Source organism: Trichosurus vulpecula, chromosome 8 (assembly GCF_011100635.1).
Source record: "Trichosurus vulpecula isolate mTriVul1 chromosome 8, mTriVul1.pri, whole genome shotgun sequence".
In the NCBI taxonomy this organism is placed as follows: domain Eukaryota; kingdom Metazoa; phylum Chordata; class Mammalia; order Diprotodontia; family Phalangeridae; genus Trichosurus; species Trichosurus vulpecula.
In genome coordinates this window covers 31250876-31267839 of record NC_050580.1, presented here as the reverse complement: position 1 = coordinate 31267839, position 16964 = coordinate 31250876, and the positions used below count along the sequence as shown (strand labels likewise).

General features: G+C 38.3%; 1 protein-coding gene across 2 annotated transcripts in view; it reads right to left on the bottom strand.

The window, feature by feature from the left end:
* MYPN (myopalladin) overlaps positions 1-16964 on the bottom strand; it is a 137361-nt gene that overhangs the window by 36697 nt on the left and 83700 nt on the right. For both annotated transcript variants that reach the window (XM_036736136.1, XM_036736137.1), the window contains exons 8-11: positions 12566-12707; positions 12008-12031; positions 9817-9933; positions 8624-8981 (exon numbers count right to left, since the gene is read on the bottom strand). In XM_036736136.1, coding sequence (XP_036592031.1) covers positions 8624-8981; positions 9817-9933; positions 12008-12031; positions 12566-12707 — 641 coding nt within the window. The remainder of the gene's footprint in view (positions 1-8623; positions 8982-9816; positions 9934-12007; positions 12032-12565; positions 12708-16964) is intronic.

The following is a 16964-nucleotide window of genomic DNA, read 5'->3' as shown; positions in this document are numbered from 1 at the left end:
ATCGAAAACATATTTTTAATGAAAAACTTTAGGATCTTTCTTGCTTTAAGAAATATTAATTTGGAAACTGCCTATAAATTGCTTTGGGGCATAATTTTCTAAAGATAGGCATCCCTGTCAGAATAAATGGCTTCATTATTTTCAAATTTTGAAGACATAATGGATAAGCCCATATGTGAATTTTTGGGGGCAAGATCAGCTGTAGGCAAAGTTGAGAATTAGGTGGTTTCTGCCCATTAGTGGGTGCTTCCCACCTCATTCGCTTTGGGCACTCAGTCCTTTCATAGTCCCCTTCCTCTTCACTTATGAAAGGGGTGGAAATTTATTTATACTCAAGTACAAATGATTGATAGTAGCATAAAATGTTACACCCTCTAACAGGGATGAAAACCTTTGAAACTAACAGAATGATGGAAGTCTAGGAATCATCTATTGAGTATAGGAAGTATTTGGCAAGTGACAGAGAACCTTCCTAATTCTGCATAGGCTACTGTATGTGCTACTGTGTAGACCAGCGGTGTGGAACCTTAGGCCTCCAGGTCACATATGGCCCTCCAGGTCCTCAAATGTGGCCCTTTGACTGAATCTAAACAGCCTGGAGACCACAGGTTCCCCACCCCTGGTGTAGGCTGACCCTCTTCCTATTTGTTCATCCTTACCTCAGTTCAAATGTTCTAGATGGTACTGCCTGACTCCTAATCTTAGATGAGCCCTTCCTTATTAAAAAAAAACAAACAGGGTGGGGGGACAAAAAGGTAGGCTGTAACATTGTATAATGATTTGTTTAGATGAATTTACTTTTATTGCCTTTATTATTACAGCCTTCACCTGTTTTTTGTTGGTGCTAGAATTTGGTTCATTTCACTAAAACTCCAAACCAACCCTTTAAGTATATGGCAGTCTTCTTTTACTTTTAGAGACTTAGATACCAAATTCATTACTTGAAAAAATGTCAAACCCAAATTTTGAATCCAATTTGGGTAAAACAGCTCTTAGTTTTATTCTTTTAGTCCTGTTAAAATTCCAGGGAACAGAGCTTATTCTGAATATTTACAACTATTTTACATTTGAAGAAGCAGGAAAGGCAAAGTGTTAATATGAATATAAGCAACCTGAATCAATAAGACTAAAGTTGAATCACAAATTTTCTGAGAAGAGTTACTGTTAACTGTTAACCCAACCTAACTTTTAGTTCAAATTTAAGAGGATCTGGCTGCTATTTTTGGAGCAGCTTATTTTAAGGGTGACTATATTAATGATACAAAAGCATGTCTACTGGTGAAATGAAAGCAGGATAACCTATTCAAAACCAGCCTGTATTAACCAAGTGTGATCTGTTTCAAGCCCATAAGGCAGGGCAGCTACTGGAGGCACTGTGTGTCCTCTCAAGCAGAGTAGGCACTTAATAAAATCTTACTGACTGATTGGTAGGAGATACTGTATAAAGATCATGAGAGTCTATTTCTTCCATAAACTCCATCCCGGAACATGCCACTAGTAAGTTAGTTCATAAGCCTAGGCCCTGAAAAAATCTTGGGCAAGGCCTAAAAGAAATCAGCCTGTTGGCAAGAATTTAAGTTAAAATGGATATGACTGGGGTGGGGATTTGGGGGGGGGTGGGGAGCCAGGATGGCAGAGAAAAGGCAGCAATTCACCTGAGTTCTCCCCCAAACCTCTTCAAACACCTTTAAATAATGGTATAAAACAATTCCTGGAGTAGCAGAACCCACAAAAGGATGGGATAAAATAATTTTCCAGCCAATAATAACTTAAGAAAGTTGGTAGGAAAGGTCTGTAGCACCTGGGTAAAAGTGGAGCACAGTTCAGCACAGGCCACCCCACCACATCCCCGGTCCCAGCAAACCAGGAACAGGCTGTGGGAGCCACTGAATCAGTAGCAGCAGCTGCTTCTGGAGCTCTCAGCCCACAGACAGTAAGGGGGTCAAAAAACTGGTCAGAAAGACATTACAGGAGTTGCTTTGCTAGCACTGAGGCAGGACTCTTGCTTTGCCCATACTGTGATCTGGGTGGCAGTCCTGGGTGGCAGCTTCAGGGCTAGGGGGAGCACTAGCACACCAGAGCTTGCAGCTTCGGTGAAGCAGGGATTCTCATCACAGTTCCAGGGCAGAAAAGAGTGCTTGTGTCACTCACATACCAGAGCACAGGCCAGGAGAGCAGTAATCACACCTCTCCTTAAATCATATCACCTTGGGAGAACTAAAAACTTGCAGGTCCCTAGAAGTATCTCTGAAAACAGTTGTACAAAACCCCTGAAACTTGGGACAGTGTGCCCTTCACCCTAGAAGTAGAGCCCTATTTTAACAAAGAGTTAAAAGTCAAGAAATTGGCTGGGAAAATGAGCAAACAACAAAAAATTCTGACCACAGAAAGTTACTGTGGTGACAAGGAAGACCAAAACACACACTCAAAAGAAGACAGCAAAGTCAAAATTCCTATGCCCAAAGCCTCCTAGAAAAATATGAATTGGTCTCAGGCCATGGAAGAGCTCAGAAATGATTTTGAAAATCAAGTAAGAGAGGTAGAAGAAAAATTGGGAAGAGAAATGAGAGTGATGCAAGAAAATAACAAAAAATGAGTCAACAGCTTGGTAAAGGAGACACAAAAAAGTGAAGAAAATAACACCTTAAAAAACAGACTAGGCCAAATGGCTTAGTACAAAAAGCCAATGAGGAGAGGAATGCCTTAAGAGCAGAATTGGCCAAATGGAAAAAGAGGCATAAAAATTCACTGAAGGAAAAAGAACTCCTTAAAAAGTAGTATTGGCAAAATGGAAAAGGAGGTCCAAAAGCTCACTGAAGAAAATAATTCCTTAAAAATTAGAATTACTTTATGAGAAATCAGGAAAGAATAAACCAAACCAAATGAATGAAAAAAATAGAAGACAATTTAAACTATCTCCCTAGAAAAACAGCTGACCTGGAAAACAGATCCAGGAGAGATAATTTAAAAATTATTTGCTACCTGAAAACCATGATCAAAAAAAGGGCCTAGACATCATCTTTCAAGAAATTCTCAAGGAAAACTTCCCTAATATTCTAAACCCAGAGGGTAAAATAGACATTGAAAGAATCCACCGATCACCTCTTGAAAGAGATTCCAAAAATGAAAACTCCTAGGAATATTATAGCCAAATTTCACAGGTCCCAGGTCAAGGAGAAGATATTGCAAGCAGCCAGAAAGAAACAATTCAAGTATTGTGGAGCCACAGTCAGGATGACACAAGATTCAGCAGCTTCTACATTAAAGGACAGAAAGGCTTAGAATATGATATTTCAAAGGGCAAAGGAACAATAGGATTACAACCAAGAATCACCTACCCCCCAAAACTGAGTATATTCCTTCAGGGGGGAAAATGGACATTCAGTGAAATAAAGGACTTATAAGCATTTTTGGTGAAAAGAACAGAGTTGAATAGAAAATTTGACTTCAGATACAAGACTCAAGCATAAAAAGGTAAACGGGAAAGGGAAATCATAAGACGTTTAATAAGATTAAACTGTTTACATTCCTACATGGGAAAATGATACTTGTAACTCATAAGAACTTTCTCTTGTTAGGGCAGAAAGAAGGAATCTATATCGATAGAGGCACAGGTGTGAGTTGAACATGAAGGGATGATATCTAAAAAAATTAAGGGGTGAGAGAGGAATATATTGGGAGAAAGTAAAAGGGAGAGGTAGAATGGGGCAAATTATCTCACATAAAAGAGACAAGAAAAAGCTTTTACAGTGGAGAGGAAGCTGGGGGAGGTAGAGGAGGAGTGAGTGAACCTTACTCTCATCAGATTTGGCTCAAAGAGGGAATAACATACACACTCAATTGGGAATAGAAATCTATCTTACCCTAAGGGAAGGTAGAAGGGGAAGGGGGTAAGAGAAGGGGGGTGTGATAGAAGGGAGGGTGGATTGGGGGAAGGGGTAGTCAGAAGCAAAACACTTTTGAGGAGGGATGGGATAAAAGGAGAGAGAGAATAGAACAAATGAGGGGCATAGGATGGAGGGAAATACAGTTAGCAATAGTTAACTGAAAAAATTTTGAGGTAAGTTTCTCTGATAAAGGCCTTATTTCTCAAACATATAGAGAACTGAGTCAAATTTATAAAAGAAAGAGCCATTCTCCAATTGATAAATGATCAAAAGACATGACGAGTTTTCAGATGAAGTAATCAAAGCTATCTATAGCCATATGAAAAAATGCTCCCATTATTAATTGGAGAAATGCAGATTAAAACAATTCTGAGGTACATCCTCATTCCTCTTAGTTTAGCTAATAGGACAGAAAAGGTAAGTGATAGATGTCGGGAGGGATGTAGGAAAAATGAGACATTAATGCACTGTTGGTTGAGTTATGAACTGATTTAACCATTCTGTAGAGTATTTTGGAACTGTGCCCAAAGGGCTATAAAACCGTACCCTTTGACGTAGAAGTACCACTGCTAGGTCTGTATCCCCAAAGAGATAAAAAACAAAAAGGAAAAGGACCTATATGTAAAAAATACTTATAGCAGCTCTTTTCTGGTGGTAAAGAATTGGAAATTGAGGGAATGCTTATCAATTGGAGAATGGCTGAATAAACTGTGGAATGTGATTATGATGGAATACTATTGTGCTATAAGAAATGATGAGCAGGATACTCTCAGAAAAACCTGGAAAACTTACATGAGCTGATACAAAGTGAAATGTACTCTGTACAAAGTAACAGCAATATTATAAGATGTTCAACTGTGAATGACATAGCTATTATAAGCCATAAAATGATTCAAGACAACTCTGAATGACTTATAATGAAAAATGCTGCCCATCTCCAGAGAGAGAACTGATGGTGTCTGAATACAGACTGAAGCAGACTTTTTTTACTTTATTTTTCTCAAGATTTTTTTTAGTGTATGTTTTCTTCCACAACATGACTAATATGGAAATGTTTCTCGCATGACTACACATGTATAACCTATATCAAATTTCTTGCCTTCTCAATGAGGGGGTGGTAGGATGGGAGGAAGGGAGAGAATTTGGAAGTCAAAGTTTTAAAAATGAATGTTAAAAATTGTTTTTACATGTAACTGTGGAAAAAATAAAATATTAAATAAAATTTTAAAAAATGGATATGAGGATGACCCTGACATTTTACTTCTTTAGTTACTGATTCTTATTCTGAACTGCCACATCATTGCTGAGATATTAAGTGTAGGAGGCATCCAGGATGTGTTTACACCTATTTGCAAGACTGTTAAAGGATAATTGAGTCCAACCATTTGGAAGTTCACTTAGCTAGTGTAGGAAGTGAAGACATTTTCAGTTTTCTATAGTAATTAGTTATGGCCATAGAAACACAATCATCCTCTTGTTAGCAGTGTGGAAACTAGCACCTTACACCTCAGGCTCTAGAATAGAAAAGACTTAGAGCAAATGGATGGAAATTAAAAAGGAGCCCCTAACATAAGGGAATCTTCTATCACTCATTCTGCCTTGTATTCAAGATGCTTCCTCTTTTACATTGGTGAAAAGATGGTAGTGTTTGTGTTTCTTTTTCCCTTCTCCTCAAATACATATTTTTCATCTCTTAGGAACTAAAAAGATTTACAAATTGTATCTTAGGCTTATTTTCCTTATCCCTGTGCAGGAAGAGGGAGTAAATTTTCATTTATAGGAAACTGAGGAACCGAGGCAACACACAGATCTCCTAATGAGAATAGCTTTCTCAAAGTTGTTGGATAATACAACAAACTTTTCTCCCTAGAGAGTTAATTTTCTTAGAAGAATGGAAGTGTAGGTGCATGAATAGGTCAGGAGTATAAATCTCTGGCAGGCAGAAGGACAGCTACACCTACAGTGCTCTGAGGCCCCTTAATACATTAAGTTCAGAATGCGCATCCTTCCTAAGCCCTCTGGAAACTCATAATACCAAGACTAATTTCAGAAACCTCAGGTGTGCCACCAATCACTTTTTTCTTTTCCCGCTGTATTTAATAGATCTATCCTTTACCCCAAAGAAAAGTGCTCAGAAAACAGAGGCATCTTTGATTTCTATTGTCAGCCCAGAGATAGATTGTGTTAAAGTAGTCAATTTTTCATTCATGAGGCATTAAGGTTAACAAGAATTAACCATATGAATCATGAAGCGTCAGAGCTAGAAGGGACCAGAGAGATCATCTAGTTCTCCTTCCCCATTTTACAGATTAGGAAACTCAAGTCCCCAAAGGTTTAATGATTCAAAAGCCTAAGGCTACATATTGGAGATGTAGAAGTTGGACCCAAGTCTATTGCATCTCAGTGCAGCATTCCTGGGTCAGTGAATTCCTTTTGCTATCTTAGAAGAAGCATATTCAGTTAGGAAGGTGACTGCCTACAACTTTTTACTGTTATAGATTTCTTCATTTTAGCAAATAGGCAATACTCTATAGATTATATTTTGTACTTGATCTTCCATAAAGAGTGTTTTTTATTGGGGAACAGCTTTAGACCTTATTCATGTTGCAGTCTTGTTAAATTTTGATCTGATGATTCTGCTGAGATATTTTATCATGTTATTATGGAAAAGGTAACGTATGGAACGTAAGCAGTGGGCCTCTCAGAAAGGTAACAAATAGGAGCTGCGGAGTCTCTAGTGATAGATGATTTTATTGTCCTTTAGCTCCTTTTAAACAAAAATTAAACTATATGGTTCCTGGGTTTATTATTTGTTTAATTTCAAAAGGCACATTAGTCCTTACCTTGTTGTATTATAGATTCTAGAGGGGTCAAAACTTTCTTAAAAAAATAATGCACATTGACCATGACTGGTTTAGAATACATGTAAGTTTCATGTGGAATGCTAACCAGGCCAATGAGACTAAAGGACTCATGGACACAGTGCTTTTTCACATGAATTGCACATGGAGAAAATTGCTTCATGACTATAGACTATGCCTATAATTGTAGTAGAGGGTCTTACAAATGGGATCTTTTGGTTCTAAGAAAGGCGGAATAAGAAGTAAAGAAAAAGTTCAGTGAAAACATCAGTACCACTGAAAACTGAGAATGGACATCATATTTGTATATGGAAAATACATTGTTACTATTACTATTTTTTATTCTCTACCCCTTCCTCAAGATTAAGAGGAGGAACAAGACCCAAATTTCATAAATATACTATCAGACCCAGATTTCGGGCAACTAGGTGGTGCAGCGGACAGAGTGCTGGACCTGGAGTTAGGAAGACCTGACTTCAATTCCAGCCTTGGACAACTATTAACTGTATGACCCTGGGCAAGTCACTTAACCTGTTTGCCTCAGTTTCCCCATCTGTAAAATAGGAATGATAGCAGCACCTGCCCCCCAAGGTTGTTGTGAGGATCAAATGAGATAATTTTTGTAAAACACTTAGTAGAGTGCCTGGCACATAGGAGGTGCATAATAGGAACACAGGAGGCACATAATAAATGCTTATTCCCTTCCCTTTCTTTTCTTTATTTGTAAGCAAATAGCCACCATTTGTATGGTATGTTTGAGGGTTGCTGGCAAAAGTTTTCCTGCCCCTTAGTATCTTTCCCATGACACTTTAAAATTTCCTATTAATAAATCATTTTGGTTATGGCATTGAAGGCACTGTTGAAATCCAAATATTTGGGAGGGATACACACACATATGTATAGATGTCTTGAAAAATTTATTATATCCACAGCATGAATGGAAAATAGCTGATATATGTATGCATGTATATCAGTTATTCTCCATTCATGCTGTGGATAAAATCAATTTTTCAAGTTGGGCAGTCCTCTGCAGGCAAAATTTGGAGGGAATGAGACACTGGGCAATTAAATTTTGTGGGACGAAATGAGTAATATCTCACACGTAGAACACTTCCTAGATGGATGCTACCAACAGGAACATGGGAAGTATAGAGTGCTAAAAGGAAGGAAGATGTCAAAAAGGGGAAATAGAGCGGACCTGAAGAAAATCTGCTGCCCTTGGGGCTTTGTCAACAATCTAAAATCTAGAACTTTGAGAAGAAGTGCTAGCTCTCTCTCCCAGCATTCCCATCTCGTATCTTCTGTCCCAGTGATAACTAGGTATAGGAATAGATAAGAACAAAAACAGAAATACAGAACATCCCCATGAACAATTCTATCCCCTCAGGGCACTTTTGGTGTCCTTTCTTGTCATACATTCCTATGAAATATCTTAGATTTAAAATCCTGGCCTGCTTTTATAACATGAGTCTTCTAAACCTTTAATACTGTTACCTATACAGGGAGCTTAATGTTACCATAGTATGTCCATTGAGAGAAAGGAAACATTAAGAAAAAACTAGGCAGCTGTTCTATATATTCTTGAAAGCTTAAACTTGAACAAGAGAACGGAGACAGGAGGAGGAGCTCCTGAATAAAAGAGGTTGTTAAACACTTAGAATGTATTTTGTAGCAAAGTGATAGAAATTTCTGCCCTGGGGGCCTTCAACAGTAAAGCTATTTTTGTTTCATTTGTAACTCTGACCTCAGAATTTGATCACAACATTTGTTGGAGGCAAAGAAACAGGCTAGATGACCTGTATAGCCCTTTTCCGTCCCTAGAATTTTAAGGAAGCACGAGAGAGGAAACACCTTGCCATTTTGCTCTTTACTCACAGTTTTGGTTTAGCTAGTACAGGAGGGGGCTCTTTGACAGGTGAAGAAGGTTCAGGTATCCTTGCTATCTGCCCATTGAACCGATCCTGTAAAAGGTCAGCAATTGCTACTCCATCTTCAGTAGATGCTTCACTTGCTTTGTCATCTTCAGGTAAATTGAAATGTACTCGAAGACCGATCCTAGAACTGGATCTAGGCTCATTGTGATTCACCAGAACCCCTTCAAGTTTGGGTTTGGGGGATTGTTCCATGCAACGGGGTTCTGGGTTAGGTGGGGATGATTGGTTTTCGACAACAGTTGAGTTGCCCATGGAATTGGCTCTGAGGGGAGCCACATTATTGCTATGGTCCTCAGTTCCTGAAAGAACAAACATAGAAAGGAATCAATGCATTTTTTTTTAAAGAACAAAAAATGTGGGACTTGGGCTTAAGGATTTGTGGACCCGGGTGGGGCTAGACAGGCATGATAACATACTCATACTTTGGTAGATGAGTGACAACAGAGTGAAGAATAAGAAAAGCTTATATTTGCATAGCACTTTTAAAAAATTGCTTGAAGTAAGGCACTTCACATGTACATTTCTTTCTGATTTTCACAATAATTCTTTGAGTTGGGTGGTGTCCTAGCATCCCTATTTTACACATGTGGACTTAGGTCTCAGAGGGATTGAATGACCTGACCAATAACAGCTGACAAAGCTGAATTGAACCCAAGTTCTTTTATTCCAGAGATCAGTATGTCTCAAATATTACCAGGTAGACATGTGAATGGGAGAGCACTTGTCAGAAAAGAAGAATGTAGGAAACCCTGGGGCTTTAAAGGATTAGAAATTTAATCTAAGCACACAATGTAATGATGCTGTGGCAACAAAAAAAAAGGTGCTATTTGGGGAAGTATTTTAGGACTAGCTTACGTAAGACTAGAAAGATGATGGTCTCCTTTTGTGCGTAATAGAAGAGAGCACAACTGGTACATTTGGAATGGGATTCTGTCCTCAGGAAGGAGGAGGGAGGATATCAATAACTGGAATGTGTCCAAAGAATGTCTTCCTCAATGATTCAATGACTTATGAAAGATACCAAGGACAGCTGCATATGAGAGGCTCACATTCATCTCCACATTGATACTTCATGTCACTGCCTAACCTGCCCTGACATTTTAAAGTGAAAAGGCCATTAGGATCAGTCCATACCTCTCACAGTCAGCTGGGCGATGCTCGACACCGTGCCATACTTGTTGCTTGCCGTACAAGTGAAATTCCCAGAATCTTCTGAGAACACTTCTGCAATGACCAGTGTACAAATCTCCTCTAGAAACCAGAAAAGGAGAGTGCTTCTTGATAAAGGACAATGTTGGAAGTATTCATACTTTCAGGGACAACAGAAATGACTGATCTGATGCTATGCCTATTTAATGCCAAGACAACTTATTGAATTAGTCCATCTAGCCAAACAACTGGCCAATCTGATGAGAAGAAAATCTGTCAAATCAGTTGTTGGACCAAATTGCCTGGTTGGCCGCACAATTTAGCCAATTCAGTCCAAAAGTACTGCCTGTGTATTGGCAGGAGACTGGCCTAGATGATTTCTCATTTTCTATTCCTAGGATTCTGTGAGATGAGTCTGAATCATGAATAACATGACTAACCAATAACCAGCTTAAGATCTCACAAACACACAAGAGCTGAAAATGTGAGCACAGTTGTGAGTAAAATGTGATGATTGGATTCCCCTAAAAGAAGCGAATGGAATAGTTTCTAATCTGAGGCATCTCATCTGCACCCTGGTGTCCTAGATAACTCTTCAGGCAATTTTTTCCTCCGAAGGACACAATTCGAAAGTGGGAAAATAAACATTTGTTAGCCTCTTAGAATTCGATTTTATGCCTAGTAGAGTACTTTGAATGTTTTAGATGAAAAGAATAGTAAAGTGATTACTGGAATGCTGAGATAATTCTTTATGTGTTGCTGAATTGAGAGAATTCTATTTGACACAGAGGATGAAAATGACTAAACTGTACAAAGTAGAACGCTAGATTTAGAGCTAGAAGGCCCCTTTGAAACCATCCGGTCCAAACCCTTCATTTTGAAAATAAGGAATCATATGGTTAAAATCACCTGCCCTGGTTACACAGATAGCACATAGCAAAGCTGAACTATTGTCCTCTGATTTCAAATTCTTCCACTACACCAGGCTGCTTCAGCACCAATTACCAACTATGGCCATGTTACTATAGGCTGTAGAAGTTAGAACCAGACATTTCTTAATATCTGATGGCCAGGAGGTGTGTGGTGGTAAAAGCACAGGGCAAACCCCTAGTTCTCTGACATCATTACCCAGTTGACCTGACAACAAAAAACAGATGTATCTAAAAAAAAATAGCACAGTGGTGATTTGACTCTTCAGTAATTAGCAATAACAACATTATATGAATAAGACCATCCATTTCTAAGGCAAAACTGTGTAGTAGGTAAAGTTTGATTTTCACAGGTCTAATTTCTCATTTCTATAGTCTTATTGCTTCTCCATATTGTCTCCTCTTTTGTTGTTGTTCATCAGTCATGTCTGACTCTTTGTGACTCCATTTGGGATTTTCTTGGCAAAGGTAATAGAGTGGTTTGCCATTTTCTTCTCCAGCATATTTTACAGATGAGGAAACTGAGGCAGATGGGGTTAAGTGGTTTAGCCAGGATCACACAGCTAGTACATGTCTGAGGCTCCATTTGAACTCAAGTCTTCTTGACTCCAGGCCCAGCATTCTATCCACTGTACTGCCTAGGTACCCTTTGGTCCCTCTACATTTTATTTATCTTATCTTTCCTTTCCCCCAACAAAATGGGTCTGCAGGAAAGAATGTAACATATCATCTCACATTAAGGTATTAATGGCCATTAAGACAATGGATCATTTTCCTTTGGGGTATTTACATTTTAAGGGGGAAAAGAGTCTTTAATTATGAAATTTCTATAATAAGGCAGTTGAATATGGGAGACTCTAAGAGGGCCCCTGAAATCATTTAGTGTAGCCAGTGTCCTCCTTGTAAGACCAGCTCTTAATATAAAAATGCCATGAAGTGGCACCGTATTACTATATTATAAGAAACTTGAGCTCAGGGACCACATCTAACAATAGTTATTAGCAATAAGTGGATAAGCTGAACCTAGATTCAAAAAGAAATACAGTGTGGTGGCAGGAAAACCACAGTATGGATAACTGAAATAATAGTAATACCTAACATTTACATAGTATTTTAAGGTTTTAAAAATACATATATTGTCTCATTTGATCTTCACAACAACACCAAGAGGTAGGTGCTATTATCTTTATTTTATAGAGCAGAGGAAACTGAGACTGAGAAAGGTTAGGTTTCAAATGAGCTCTTACCTGGTTCAGCCATAGACCGTGGTTCTAAGAAAGAAAAGAATAAAAAAAATTAATTTATGCATATTATATTTTCTTCTAAGACTTCCTAGGGAACGTTATACGACTTATTTTTAGAACTGATTTAATAAGCTCTGTAAATCAATGCTAAGTAAAATGAAATAAATGCTGATTTTGACAGGAAGGGCAGAAGAGCATTTCAGAATGGCTGTAGTAAGAGCAAGTAAATAAATGATGGAACATAGCTGAATATTCTACCAAGAATAAATCCTGTCTTATAGGCTGAACAAGACCCTTAAATTGGAGATATCTACTGTGCTAGCTGTGTCTCACTGGTGCCTTATTGATGTATCTAAGACCCTGCTTAGAATAGAAATATGGAGATGATGATGATGAAGATGACCTTGGAAGAACAATTAATGGCAACTGAGTTGTAAAAATTTTGTAAAGTATTGTTAATTGATATGAAGAAAACAAAGGTCCAAATGCATGTACCAAATTGGGGTGAATTCAAGAGTCTAAAATCCAACAAATGAAATGCACTAAATAAAATCAACTTACTTTTCTGTAAAATTCGAAAATCTGGAGAATCTTCAATCAATGTCCCTTCTCTGTACCACTCAACTTTGGGGGATGGTGCTCCTTTAACTCTGCATTCAAAAACGACTAGTTGACCCTCAGAGGCTGACAAATCTTGCAGCATCTGCAGTGGGAAAGCATATTATAAAAGTGAAGAATTGGATTTTCTTCAATCTAGTGCTAGCTTCTAGAAGATACTATTTCTCCCAATGTTGGATCTTTTTCTAATTCTTCACATATGTGAAGACTTTCAGGCTTAATCCTGAAAAGTCTCTTGAGAGTGTTTTAAAGACAGTCATTTGGGTTACTATATTTTCTTTTCCCCTAGCTGATAATATGCTTTTTTTAAAAAAAAGTGATGATATCATATCATGTAGAACACTTTGCAGTTTATCTGATTCATAATAAGTACCTCTGTTCTCAAGGTCACACATGGGATTTAGTTTCTCAGAACTACAAAACATCATAATGAGGATTGACAAGTGTAGTTTGTATAGAGAATGTAATGTTACGTAAAATATTCTGCTTTCCAATCAGAGGTATAGCTTTGTGGATGAAACAAATGATTGGGTCTTTCAGCCTTCGTCATTGGTGTTTTTCCTCATCTGTCTAGTGGGGTAGTATTATTTGGCCTACATTGCTCATAGATTTGCTGTGATATTTGAACATGTATTAGTACTTTGTAATCATAAAGTACTATATACACATGAACCATAATTGTTGCTATAATATTGCACAGTTCTAGAAAATGATTTTTGTTTCATCAATTTTAAAATGAAGACAGTAGTAAGGCTGTTGGGAGACATAACATAAAATTCACTTTAAATCAATGAGCTCATGTAAGGTGCTGTTGTATAAATGGAAGCATTGTAAGGACTTTGTGGGAATATATCTAAATGTTCTAATAAATATTTCTGATAATAAAATAAGGGTGGTCAGAGCCTTAAAATATTGTTAGATCACTAGACTAGGCTCTGGAGGGAGGACTTTAAATGCCAAATGAGGAGTTAATGGCTTATCATCACCTCAAAAGTAACCCACTGAAGATTCTTGAGCCAGGGAGAGACCCAGCCAGATCAGCTCTCTAGGAAGATTTGTTTTTTGTAAACTCTGTGAAGGGGGGATTAGAAAGGGAAATGCCTGGAAGCAAGGAGATAGGTGAGAGGATGATTGCAATAATTCAGGTAAAGGGTGATGAGGGCCTGGACCCCAGTAAGGGTTATCTGAGTAGAAAGGTGGTGGAGGCAAGAGATGTATTGGAGGTCAAAAAGAGAAAAGACTTGGCTACTGAGTAGATATAGAGGATGAAGAGAGAAGAGTTGAGGATGACTCTGAAATTCCAAACCTGGGTTTCTGGAATGATGGTACCCTCCAAAGAGATACACAAATTTAGAGATGGAGGAGCTTTTGGGGGGGTCTAGAGATAATTAATTCCATTTTGGGCATGATGAGTTTGAGGTAGCAATGAGACCTCTAGGTAGAGGTCTAGCTCTAGCTAGGTTCAGCTAGCATTTGTAGAGTACTTTGAGGTTTGCAAGGTAGGTGCTTTTAGTTATTCCCATTTTACAGATAAGGAAACTGAGGCAGGCAGAGTTTAAGTGATGGAAAATAAGCATCTGAGGCTGGACTTGAACTCAAGTCTTCTCAACTCCAAGCCCAGTACTCTATCCACTGTCCCATATTGCTACTTCCAACGTATAGCTGTGCATAGGAAGCATTTGGTCATGTGGGACTAGAATTCCAGAGAGAGAGGGGCTAGTGAACAGAGATGATTACTGAACCCATGTGTAATGTGAATGGGATATGAAGATCTTCCCCATCATTAATTGGCCTCAGGTGGAACCCATTAAGGGAAGATTGCTTAGGGGAAGCTTATTTGTAGGAAGGCTTCCACACCTTTTGGTACTAAGTTGATTAGACACTGAGTCACAAGGGCTGTGATGCCTTCTGGCTCTGAGAAGTGTATATACCCTCTAAGTTGGCATTTTGCTTTGGGGGTTCGCTTATGAGGAGGGCCTTATGATTCCCTGATTGAGACTGAGTAGCCGTATGTTCAGACCCCCCGACTGCTCAGATATAAAGGCTCTCTTGATCCGGTGGTACATGTAAAGTGTATAGCAATATTGCTTTGGTTCAGGCAGTAAGAGCCCTCCCTGTCTCTTGGTCTTTATGCTAATTGCTTGTATTTTCTCTGATATTTAGGGGGCTGACTTTTCCCCTGAACTAGTGAATGTAATTAAAGAAGATTGTTGACCCCTTTAAAATTGCTTTCCTTTAAAAGCAGAATCTAAGGACCTGGGCTAGCAGGCCATCCTGGGTATGCTAGGGTGCTTGCTGCTACACCATGGAGCTGGTGAGTTCAATTCCGTGCCTAATTCACTGCCCACATACAGTGTATATACAAGGTATCTGTACTCTGGTACCAGCTATTTGGGCCATCTATTCAATTATGCATCTTAACAATAGACATTCTTCATCCACTTGTTTGTTTGTTTTCTGTGGGAAAAGACAGAATGAACCTTTTGGGGGTGATTATATATCTTATTTAGTAGGTTTTGTAGCATTCTGAGGATAGATGTTACCTGTACAAGGTCACCTGTAAACAAGAGCATCTGGAGGAACTCATCTTCTTTAGGGAATTTCTCTTCCATTTGAACTCTGCTAACTAGCCTCAAAGACAGTGGCAAACCCCTGGAGGCAGCATACTTTTCTCTGTTATGTGCTTTAAAGGGTCATAAGAGAAAATAATCTTTGTTGTTGTAACTCTGAAGAAATCTTGTATGATTTTAACATATTCTAAGATGATAAATTTAGAGCTAGAAGGGGACTTAGAGGTAACCTAGCCCAACCCTTTCTTTTTGCAGATGAGGAAACTGAGGCCCAGAGTGGTGACCTGATGAACAGGGTCATGTAGGTAGATAAGCAGAAGAACCAAGATTTGAACCCAAGACCTCTGACTCCAAAGCCAGAACTCTATTCATTATACCACGTTGCCAAATATAAGGAGGCATCTTGTTGAAGGAGAGGCTTGAAGGCAGCATTTTGCTCTACTTAATCAAAAATATTTTTATAGTCAACAATGGTGGGATCTTGTATTTTCTGCACCTTTTAGGCAGCCATACAATTGTAAATATGTGGTCTGTTGTAGAGTGTCAGTTGTGAAATTGCCCTTGTCTCCTACATCAAGGAAGCTTTTGACATTTACACAGATTATTGTCATGAAAATCATGTAGAGATGGGAAAGAAGTCACACTCAAGTATTTTGTCAGATCATAACTTTTTTTTTTTTAAGATATCCTGAAAATCAATCTCTCCCTCAATGTTCTTGAAATTTAATCTTCCCAACCCAGACTCTCTCCTCTGGGTATGCTTAGGGTAATCCAGTGTTCTCTCCAATTTTGTTGCCTTTTATACATGAAAATTCTACTTTCTCTTGAAGTACATCAGGGACTGTGATATTAGAGTCCAAATGTGGTAGTGTTACTGTTACTGATGTGGCAAATCATTGGTTTAAGTAATTTTGACAGATCTTTTCCAATTTTTTTGGTTGTTTGTTCGCTTTGCAGTTTTATCCTTATATGCCCTTGTGATAATGTGGCATAAATGGGGTAATCTGGGTCTTTTACCAAATTTTTCTATAGCCCTCTTTTCCCTTCTATTTCTTGCTGTTTTATGAGCTTGCCTTGCTCATACTTCTGCATCTACTTCTCAGAATTTTATAAATGAGTTTATATTCCAGATCAGGATTTTTCTTGGCTGCCATATCTCTTTTCTTGGCAAGAAGATCCTGCTTCTTAGCTTAAGGCAATTCCCAAAATTTTGATCTCCTGGTGACAAGTGATTTTAACAGTTAAATTTATTTAGAAAATGGTAATGTTGATATAATCAACTTCATTTTTGTGATGTTCTTGTGCTCACTACGTCTAATACATACTTCATGAGGAAAAATATATTTGACATATAGTCAGTAGGCTTCTTTGACCTATTTCGTCTCTTGAGATCAGAAGATCATCGATTTAGAGGGGAAAAGGACCTTGCTATCACCTAATACAACTCCTTCATTTTACAGATGAAGAAATTAAGAGATTTGCGAAAGGTCACCCAAGTAGTAAGTGGTAGTGTCAGGATCTGAATCTAGGTACTCTGGTTTCATAAACAGTGTTCATTTCACTGTAGCATGTTACCTCAATCCTGGACCATATTTTCTAACATTTCAATTACCTCTCATCCACCCCCATTTCCATGTTCTCATTGAAATCACTGATTATTAAAATATGTTGATTTAATTTGGAGGGTCTTACTGAGCTCTTTATAGAATTTCGCTTCCTCTTCATGTAATTTCTCTGAGCTTTGGTTTTCTCATCTATGAAACGGGAGGAAC